The sequence below is a fragment of the Vidua macroura genome, chromosome Z (assembly GCF_024509145.1).
Source record: "Vidua macroura isolate BioBank_ID:100142 chromosome Z, ASM2450914v1, whole genome shotgun sequence".
Lineage (NCBI taxonomy): Eukaryota > Metazoa > Chordata > Aves > Passeriformes > Viduidae > Vidua > Vidua macroura.
The window spans coordinates 1,716,734-1,727,596 of NC_071611.1; the positions used below are offsets into that span (position 1 = coordinate 1,716,734).

General features: G+C 53.9%; 1 protein-coding gene across 3 annotated transcripts in view; it reads right to left on the bottom strand.

The window, feature by feature from the left end:
- CTIF (cap binding complex dependent translation initiation factor) overlaps positions 1-9,918 on the bottom strand; it is a 148,553-nt gene extending 138,635 nt beyond the window's left edge. For all 3 annotated transcript variants that reach the window (XM_054003028.1, XM_054003027.1, XM_054003029.1), the window contains exon 1: positions 9,192-9,918. In XM_054003028.1, coding sequence (XP_053859003.1) covers positions 9,192-9,820 — 629 coding nt within the window. In that variant the 5' untranslated portion in view covers positions 9,821-9,918. The remainder of the gene's footprint in view (positions 1-9,191) is intronic.
- Between the last annotated feature and the right edge of the window lie 945 nt (positions 9,919-10,863).

Here is a 10,863-nt window from a genome sequence, read left to right on the forward strand (position 1 = left end):
AGAGTGGGGGGAAAGGCTGAGTCACTTCCTCCCCCACAGCCCTAAACAGAGAAGAGCGTAAGGAAAATCATTCTCTGAGCTGACAAAAAAGGAAGAGAATCCCCGGTGTAAAAAAAAAAAAAAAAAAAAAGTAAAAAAAAAAACCACCCAAAAATCAAAGTGCACATAGTGACAGCAGAAGGGAAAGGGACAGAAGAGGCAGCCTCCTGCTGCAGCTGTAATGGGAACAAGAGCAGAGAGGGGCAGAACACCATCCCTGGCTCCTCTGGGAATTGGAAGCTCACTAATCACTTTCAACAGCAGCTCCAGCTCAAAGGCAAGTTCATGGACCACAGCTGATCCTGAAAAGCCACTTCAATGCTGCCTCACCTTCTCCAGGCGATGCTGCCAGCCGTGACCTCAGTCCTGATGGGAAGCTCTGTTGAAGTGTCCTAGGAAGCTTTTGGGGACAGAATTTACCTGCACCTCAGCCTGTGTGAGCTTGTAGATGATAACACATGGAACATCACTACCAGGAGCAGTCATGGTATAATAACTGACTATCCAACCCAGAAGATGTGGCAAGGCTAAGATCAAGGATGAAAAACCCTTTTGAACTGCAGGATGCCAGTACAGGCAGAAGGCTCTGGAGAGAAATCAGCCACCAGCTTTTTGCAGCAAGCTCAGAGGTCACACACAAGCTCAAAATGTGGGGGGGGAGAGGAGAGGAGAGGAGAGGAGAGGAGAGGAGAGGAGAGGAGAGGAGAGGAGAGGAGAGGAGAGGAGAGGAGAGGAGAGGAGAGGAGAGGAGAGGAGAGGAGAGGAGAGGAGAGGAGAGGAGAGGAGAGGAGAGGAGAGGAGAGGAGAGGAGAGGAGAGGAGAGGAGAGGAGAGGAGAGGAGAGGAGAGGAGAGGAGAGGAGAGGAGAGGAGAGGAGAGGAGAGGAGAGGGTTTGGGTAGCGAGGGACCTTTAAAAGTTATCTAGCATCATCCCAACATGCCCTCCCTGGCAGCATCCCTACAGCCAATTCCTCCTTTCCCGTGTTCAAAATGATTTGAGTTATTTCCTTAAATGAATTGTAGCGAATTACTAAGGTAATTTACTTAAGAATTAACCAACCTGCTTGCACCCAGACAGATATTATTTAGGCTCACGACTGATGCAGCCTCTCCTTGCAGACAAGAATGAATTTACATTTCCCTTTTCTACCCTCTTTCTTATAGCCTGCAAGTTCTTATCTCCAAAATGTGCCCTCCTCTGTCAAATATGGCTGATATTAGTCCCTGGGTTAAAAAAGGTTCTGGAGGAATAGCAAGTGACAGTCAGTCTGAGTGCATAAGCCTCATTTCTGCTCATTGGGGAAAAAAAAAAAAAAAAAAAAAAAAAAAACCAAGCATAAAAACAGGGGAGAAGCTTCAAAGTGACTGCAGTCGATAAATGAATCTTTCACCCTATGTGACAAAAATATATCTATCAAAAAAAAGTGAAGCAAGTGCTTTTTCCCAGAATCAATTTTGAGAAAAACAATGTGTACTCTGCAGATGCTCCAAAATGCAGGATCGGGGGAGGACCAGTGCCCTGAGGTGAATCTTGGCACTAAAAGCATCCTGGCAGGGAGGGATGCTGCGGTTCTGCTGACACTCTACGGGGCTGTGGTGTCCTGCCCATGACATGATGCTGCTCTGAGCACCTGCAAAGGCAGGAAAAACACTCGTCTGCCTGTGCCTGGCTAGCACAGGGATGGACAGAGCCAGGGATGCAGGGAGAGATGGAAAACTCAGCATCCACCACAAGAGGTTTCCAGAAGTGCGTGTGTTTCATTGCAGAGCTGCTGTGAGGGTGTGAGAAACTGCTGATATCAAGAGAAGGGAGGAAAGCTGGGAGAGAAAACCATTCACCACCTCATCACAGCCTTCATCCACACCTGTAGCCTCCTCTTCCTTTAGAGGCCTCTTCAGACATCACAGCCAGGACCCTGAAAACTTCACCTGGTTTGTCTACTCTCAAGGATCAAACATGTACGTGGCAAGAAAAATACAGAAATCATTTCCCAAAGCACTCCCCGAGTCTCCATGTCCTCCTGTAAAACCTCCTGTTGCAAAAATTACTGCTGCAAGTTTCACGATCACCAGTCCAACTTCCTGAGCCAAAGAAAAATAAAATCAAAGATGCCTCCAAGGTGATTGTCTGGCTGGGAAGAGACATTCTCTGGATCAACAATATGCCCTGATTTCAGGGAATACAATTCCCGTGGGTTCAGGCATACACTCCTCTCTCCTCTCACTGTGCAAAGCAAACACCTTCTTAAACATAAAACATTGTTATTAACCTCCAGCTGACAATCACAGCACAACCACAACCCTTCCTGCTTCCTTTTCTTCTCTTGCTGAGACACACAACATGGTATTCTTGATGACATGTTATTAAAATGCTCCCTGGCTTCACTGCAGTTGGACACGGCGCCCAGGAGTCCTCTAGCCCCAGGGGATTTGCTTCTGGATGGGTAATACAGGGAAATGCAGCACCCAAAAGCAAACCAGCATTTAGCCTGGAGAAAAGCAGGCTCAGAAGGGACATTCTCACTCTCTACAATTCCCTGACAGAAGGGTGCAGCCAGGTGGGGGTCAGACACTTCTTCCAAGTAACAAGTGACATGAGGAGAGGAAATGGGCTCAAGCTGCACCAGGGGAAGTTGAGATTGGGTACTGGGAAAAAGTTCTCCACTGAAAGGGTGATCAGGCTGATCAGGGCAGTGGTGGAGTCCCCATTCCTGGAAGTGTTCAAAAAGCATGTGGATGTGGCACTTGAGGACATGGTTTAGTAGTGAACATGGTGGTGGTACTGGATTGATGACTGGATTTGGTGCTCTTAGAAGTATTTTCCAACCTTAGTGATTCTGATTCCACGATTTGCAGACTACTGCTTTGGGCTGGCTGGCTGGACCTAGACTGCACCACACACCTGCCAGTGACTGGAGCACACACTTCTATGCAGGATGAAAAAATCCTTTAAAATTCACCCCAGGTTAACTCCTGCAAGATCCCTGACTAACAAACACCAAGAAGTGTTTCTGCAGGCATTGACATCCTTCAAGGCCACCTGCAGAAGCTTGGTGGCCCCAAAATGGAACACATATGAGAAGGAGCAGGTCACATCCACGGCCACAGGTGAGCCCAGCCTCTACAAAGCTGCCCCAGCCCCAGGGTCACCCAAGGCTGCTCCACCCAAAACCAGCTCCATGCTGCTCACAAAGCTTTGGCTTCACAAGAGAGGTGCTCAAAGCTGGTGACAGCTTTGAGCTGAAACATCTGCAGTGCATTTCTGTTTTAGCTCAATAGCGCTGTGGTAGCACAGATAGACTTGCGAGATTTAATCAAATTATGTGAAAAACTCAGGGTCACAACTGCTTATTTCATAGAAACACAGAATCCCAGAACGGTTTGGGTTGGAAGGAACCTTAAAGACCATCTGGTTCCAGCCTCTGCCATGGGCAGGGACACCTTCCACCTGACCAGGTTCCTCCAAGCCCTGTCCAACCTGGCCTGGGACACTTCCAGGGATCCAGGGGCAGCCACAGCTTCTCTGGGCAACCTGTGCCAGGGCCTCACCACCCTCCCAGGGAAGAATCTTCTCCTAACATCTAACCCAAACCTACCATCTTTCAGCTTAAAGCCATTCCCCCTTGCCCTATCACTGCTTGACCTGGCAGCAGACCCTCTCAACAATAATTAGGGGGTGCATGGGGTGTGATCCCCAACATATGGTATGGCACAGCTGATGTCAGGGACCTTGGCTGCTGCAGTGTGACACCCTCCTGTGCCACAGCCTCCCAGGACACCCCTCCCATGCCAGCCCAACTACTCGTGTCCCAAGCCAGCAGCCACCCAACACAACTGGCAACAGCTTGGCTGTGAACACCAGCTTCTCCCAAGGTCCTGGTGGATGCCAGCCAAGCAACACAGCTCCTCCAGGATTTCAAGAGCTCAAAAGCATTTTTCAGAATTAATTACAAACCCTGCTAATGGCTCCCTGTCGCAGGTGCCTGGGCAAGCAAGCTGGTGGCAGCTGTGTGTCTGTGTGTCTCCTAGCAGCCTCTGCTCTGGTGCAGGGCAGGTTCCAGTGGTGGTGAAGCCCCTCCAGGGTGGAGGTTTGTACAGCCTGTACAAACCAGTGTGGTTTGTTTTTTTTTTAAGACAAATTGCAGTGGGTTGACCCTGGCTGGAATCCAGGCAATCACCAAAGTAGCTCTCTCACTCCACTCCACAGCTGGACAGGGGAGAGGAAATAGAGCAAAAGGGTCATAAGTTGAGACAAGGACTGTGAGAAATCCCTCACCAAATACCATTGTGGGCAAGACAGACTTGAATTTACAATATTAATTGAATGTGTTAACAACACAATCAGAGCAGGATAATGACAAGCAAAATAAATCTTAAAAACACCTTTTCCTCACACCTCCCTCCCCAGCTCTACCTTCTCCCTCAGTAGTGCAGGGAGATGGGAATGAGGGTTATGATCATTTCAGAATAAGATGCTCAGGGAGAGAAGTCAGAGTCCTTTCCCTGCCTCAGTGTGGGGTCCCTCCCACAGGAGACAGTTTTACATGAACTTCTCCAGTGGGAGTCCATCCCATGGGCTACAACTCTCCACAAATTTCTGCAACATGGATCATTCTTCCATGGGGTGCAGTCCTTCAAGGACAGGCTGCTCCAGCATGGGTCCCCCGCCATGGGGTCACAACACCTGCCCTATCAGGACACCTGCCCTAGCATGAGCTCTTGTTTCCACAGATCAGCACATCCCTGCCTGGATCCTGTTCCAGAACGGGCTTCCCATGGGATCACAGCCTCTCTCAGGCATCCCCCTGCTCTGGCATGGGCTCCTCCAGGAGCTGCAGGTAGCATCTCTGCATCCACATGCCTTCTATGGGCTGCAGGGGAATCTCACCTCTGGAACCTGGAGCAGCTTCTGCCCCTTCTGCCTGAGCTTGGTGTCTGCAGAGTTGTTCCTCTCACATGTTCTCACCCCACTCTTCTGTGGCCACAATTACAACTGCCAGTGATTAGCAACCAATTTATTTTCTTCTTAAATCTGTTATCCCAGAGGCATCACAGTCATTCCTGATGGGCTTGGCCTTGGGGTCTGTCCTGGAGCTGGCTGGTGTTGGCTCTGCTGGACATGGGGGAAACTCCTGGGCAGCTTCTCATGGAAGCCACCCTGGCAGCACTCCTATTACTAAAACCTGGCCACACAAACCCAATAGACCCATTCAAACCACAGGTGAGAAATAAGAAGCTTATGGGCAGCCAAGTGCATCCTCAGGTCACGCAGGCACGATGTGACACCAGCGGATGGGGGACACCACACAGCCACCCACCCCTGCTCTCCATCCCAGGGACAGCCCCACCACATCCATGTTACCCCACCCATATCCCTTCCCATCCTGGTGGAAATGCAGATGTTTTCCACCACCAGCCCACCCCCTGCATGGATGCAACTGCGCCGGGGAAGGAGATGAAGCTGAGCCAGCTGCCACAGAGGAGACGCCCTCGATAAATGTCTGCACGTTATGAAATACACCTGCAGCAGGTTCCTGGCCGACAGGTGTGGCAGGATTTGGTCCTGCAGAGATAGCAGAGGCAGAAGTTTGGTTGTGTCACCACAGGTTCTCCCACCACCCCAGAAACCAAATTCTTCATCTCCTGGACCACAAGTTCTATGTGCCTGGGGGACAGGGAGGCTGAGGGTTGTCTGTGCAGGACAGGAGACAGGAGCAGTGGCCCTTCTGGAGTGAGCACAAGACTACTCTCAGCCAAGCTGGGGTGCCTAAAATATCAGTGACCCATAGACTGCCGTGAGGACTCTCCAAGAACTAACTCAAAGTAGTAAAATCTCAAATCTATTAATTTTCCATCATAAGTTTTCTGCAATCCATCCGTGATAGAGACACCACCTCCCATTCCTGGCCACTGCTGAGCTACCTCTGCATTTCAGGATGACAATGACAATGCAAAATCCAGCAAGCCAAGACTGACCACGGCACAGCTGAAGGCAGACGTGAAAGAAACAAAATCTCTCATTTTAGCATGGAAGCTTAAATGCACAAAAGTTTTAAGAACATCTAATGTTGCTGCCATTTCAGTCTGAACGGAGGAGGAAACACACTTCTCTTAGGATCACCAGCAAGGCATCTATGTTTTAAGTGAATGTATATATATATATGACCAAAAATGTATATGAATAAATAAAAGAGCCAGGGTCTCAAACAAACAGAAGAGGATTGGTTGGCTACAGTAGCCCTTCATTTCAGATGATACAGTAATCTGCTAATTATCCTCAAGTGGCAGAACTGCCCCTTCTCCAAGGAGTTTCACAACATCCCAAGGCATTTATGGAGATTACTCAACCAGAAGCCTCAACACTTCCAATCTTCTGTTGTCCTTTCCCCAACCTGATCCTTCCCCAAACAGAGCAGCAAACTGTTAACTCTGAAACTTAACAATGGTGTAACATAAATGCCTTAACACTTCTGCCAAACTGAAAAACAGTGATATCATTAATGATATTTAATTACTCCATCAAAACAGAAAGGAAGAATGTTAAATGTGTCCCAAACAGCTCCTGAAAATGCTGCCCCCAGCTTCTATAGAAAACACAGGGTCTTGCTATACTTTTAGCTACAGCTCCTCACAAATACACAGGACCCCAAAGACTCAACTGAGCAGCAAGAACATGAAATTAAATTAGGCCCAGAAGGGTTTTCTCTTGCTGCTTTGCAGAGACCTGCGGGCAAAATGTCAACCAGTGACAACTACCACAGTTTCACACCCTTCCTGCTGGGGAAGGACCAAGCAGGAGCAAGGATGGCTGCAAGGAGAAACGCAAGAGAGAGAGAGACAAATCGGGAAAGAAGAGGAGAGTCAACACAGCAAAATTTGTCCTTACCAGGAGATCACAGCAGAATGACCTCAACCACGCAGTTCACCCCAATGTGAAGGTACTCCAGAGACCAAAAAGAGTATTGTTAACCCCATTCAAAATCAAGTGCTGAAGAAGAGACTTCTAGAGATAAAGCCCAGCACCCCACTGTCTTCCCTTCCACAGTTTGGATCCAGGGCTAACATCCATCAAGTATGTTTCCATGCTTTGCATTCCATTTTTCATGGCTCTCAGGAGCCCTCCATAGACCATTCCCATGCCATCTGTGGATCAGGCTGACTCAGCTATGGGAACAGATGTGCCAAACCCAGCCAAGCCCCTCAGGTACCTCAGCCCTCTCCCAAACCACATCACAAAGGCAGAGCAGGAGTTCAGTTCATCTCCACAAATTCTCTCCAGTCTTCCATCCAGCCAGGTGCTGGACTTCACCCCCCCAGATCACCTGAGACAAGTCGCTTCCCTGCATCACCTTCACCTGCAGCAGCATCCAACTGCTGCTCCTCTGCTTTAAAAGTAACCTGAGATCTTATAAATGATAAAAAAAAAAAAAAAAAAAAAAAAAAAAAAAAATAAAAAAAAAAATTGCACAGCCTGAGCTTCCCAAAACAGCCACTGCTTGTCAGTGCCAAAGATAACGCACTCAGTGCAGGGCAACCACAGCCTACAAATCTTACCCAAGGCTGGAGGGGATAAAATGCAGCACAAGGTTTTGCTCTTGGACCTTGGCAGAACAAAGCCTTTATGATCCTCACAGGGAAAAGTAATGTTGGTGGACACAACAGAGGCTTCTTCCACTCACTGGAGACAAGGTGTGAATATTTGCTTATCAGGGTCACGTAAATCATAAGCAGAGTGGGAGGTTTCCTTCTCCATCCCGTGTGGCACCCCCCTGCCACAATGTGGATGCTCAGATGATGGTCCACCATCAAAAAGCCTTCCTAGGTTTTGTAGAGAAGGGACTATTAATTGATCTGGTCTTATTTTGGCATCTTTGCACTGAAAGGAACAACCGGGAAGCTCAGACTATCTTCTGCTTCCTCCCATCTCTTCAATTTCTGTTAACAAGGCTGTGATTTCAAGCTTCATCCCATACCTGCCTGAGCGGTGGAGAAAGAGCAGGGTGGATCACACAGGAGAAGGAATGAACGTGGCACCCACGGGCACGTGGAAATGGCCCATTTGAGATAAGCACCCAGGTTCTGGGGCACTGAGAAACAGCACCTGCCCCTTTCCAACATAATGGCATTGCTTCTTCATCCACTGTGGGATCTCACTAGTGGGACTATCACCCTTTCCAGAGAAGCCTGACCCAGGGAAAGGCCCCGGGAGGTGAGCCTTAGTCTCATTCTATGGAAAAACAACCCCAAGGACTGAGTTTTGAGGCACGGGGAAGCCAGTGACACCCAACAACTGTGCCTCCAGCGTTCAGCATTTCTGGGGACAGCTGCGTCAAAAAACATCCCACGACAGCCGGCTGCTCCGCTGCCACAGCATCTGTTGTCCCCTACTGTCACCCACCACGGCCCCCGAGAGACCACGTGCAGCCAGAGTGACTCTGCAGGAAAACGACAACCGTGAAACGACAACAAAACCGGGTCTCCGGCGAGCCCCTCGCCCGCTACGCCCGGACCCAGCCCGGGGGGCCGCGCCTCCCGCGGGGTGGGCGCTGCTCCCGGCCGGGACCATCGCACCGGGGCCGCGGTCCCGCGGGGATGCTCCGCGGGCACCTTTGTGCCGGCGCTGCCGCTGTGCGGGCTCCGCCGCCGGCTCTGCCGCGACGCGGCCGCCGATGGCCGGCGGCGCCTGCGGCGGGGCCGCGATGGGCTCCCTGTGCTTCTGCCCACCGGGGGGCTCGCCCGGGGCGGGGCTGGGGGGGCCAGCCCTGCCTTTCTCCGGCCAAACGGAGCGGCCGGGAAGCTTCCAGAGGCCGGGAGCACAGCCGAACCCCAGCCCCGGCCGCTCTCCGCGGGGAGCGCCGCATCCCGGGCCGGGGTTGTGGGGGGGGCCCAACGGGCGCGCACGGGCTGTCACCGAGCCGGGGGGACACCCGAGCCGGGGCGAGGCCGCCGCGACACCGCCAGCACCGAGACCTGCCCAGAAACCGGCTCCGTCCGCGGCACGACCCCCACACCCCCCACCCTCCCACACACACACACGCCGCGGGGTTCGCGTCTTTCCAACGGAGACAAAAGCCGGGATGCGCTCCCCCCGCTGCCCCCCTTCGCTCCCCCCCCGGGCGGTGCTGTGTCACGTCTCGCCCCGGCCGCGCTTACCGTGCGGGGCCGGGCGCGGTCAGTGCCCCGCTGAGGGGGTCATGGGCGCGGCGAGGGGCGCGGGGGGGCGCGGGGGGCTCCGGGGGCGCCGCCCGGGAGGACGCTCCGGCTCCGGCTCCGGCTCGGCAGAGGGACGGGCCGGGGCGGCGGGCAGTGACGCGCCGCGCTCCGCCCGCGGCCCGCGCCGGCCCTGACGGGAGATGTAGTCCGGGGCTGCGGCCTGGGGGCCGCACGGCGGCGATCTGACAGGGACAGCCCGAGTGCAGCACCCCCGGGCCTCTGACAGGAACCTCCCCGAGCCCACAACCCCCGGATCCGGCCGGGATCCCCCCGGACCCTCCCAGCCCCGGGATCTGACAGCGACAGGGACCTCCCCCCTCTCGCACCGCCGGGGCTCCGAGGGAGACTCCCCCATCCCGCAACTCGGGGTCTGACCGGGACCGCCCGGACCCCGCAATCCCGGGAAGTGACAGGGATGCGGGAGTCCCGCACCCCGGGGATCTGACAGGGACTCCCCCCATCCGGGAACTCAGGATTCTGACAGGGACCACCCGAACCCTGCACCCCGCGGGGATCTGACACGGACCTGCTGGTCCCGCACCCCGCGCCCTCATAGAGATCCCCCGCATCCACCTCTTGGGGGCTTGACAGGGACCTCCGGATCCCACAATCCCGGGATGTGACCAGAGGCCCCCGGGTCCTGCATGCCGGGGATCTAGCAGGGAACCCGCAGGGACCCCCAGCCATCGAGCCCCCAACCCTCCAGGGCAGGTGAGAGACCACCCGGGCTCAGAGCAGCCTTTGGGGTGGTGTTAACGCACCCAACACAGGCCAGGGGCAAACAGGGACTCGCATGTCCTCACCTGCATCCATCGGGATTCAGTTCAGAGCTGCAATCTTCTCCTCAGGACAAAGTAGCATCCAGCTGGGCTTGAAGGAGGAGGAGGAGAGTTAAACTGGGCTGAAGAGAAGACTGCAAGTGTTCCACAGAACCACAGAATGCTTTGGGTGGGAAGGACCTTAAGATCATTCAGTCCCACCCCCTGCCATGGGCAGGGACAACTTCCACTGTCCCAGGATGCTCCAAGCCCTGTCCAGCCTGGCTTTGGACACTTCCAGGGATCCAGGGGCAGCCACAGCTGCTCTGGGCACCCTGGGCCAGGGCCTGCCCACCCTCCCAGCCAGCAATTCCCAGTTCCCAATCTCCCACCTGTGCCTGCCCTCTGGCAGGGGAAGCCATTGCCTGTGTGCTGTCCCTGCATGCCTTGTCCCCAGTCCCTGTGCAGCTCTCCTGGAGCCCCTTGAGGCCCTGGCAGGGGCTCTGAGCTCTCCCTGGAGCCTTCTCTTGTGCAGCTGAACAGCCCCAGCTGTGCCAGGCTGGCTCCAGAGCAGAGGGGCTCCAGCCCTGGCAGCAGCTCCGGGGCCTCCTCTGGGCTGGCTCCAGCAGCTCCACGTCCTTGTGCTGTTGGAGCCAGGGCTGGGGCAGCTCTGCAGGTGGGCTCTCAGCTGAGCACAGGGGCAGAGGGGCAGAATCCCCCCTGCCCTGCTGCCCACGCTGGGGGATCAGCCCCGGGCAGGGGGGCTCAGGCTGAGGCAAGTCCAGCCCTCACCCACAGCACTTTCTCCCAGGGCTGCTCTCATTCCATTCTCCAGCCAGTCTGTGTTTGTGCCT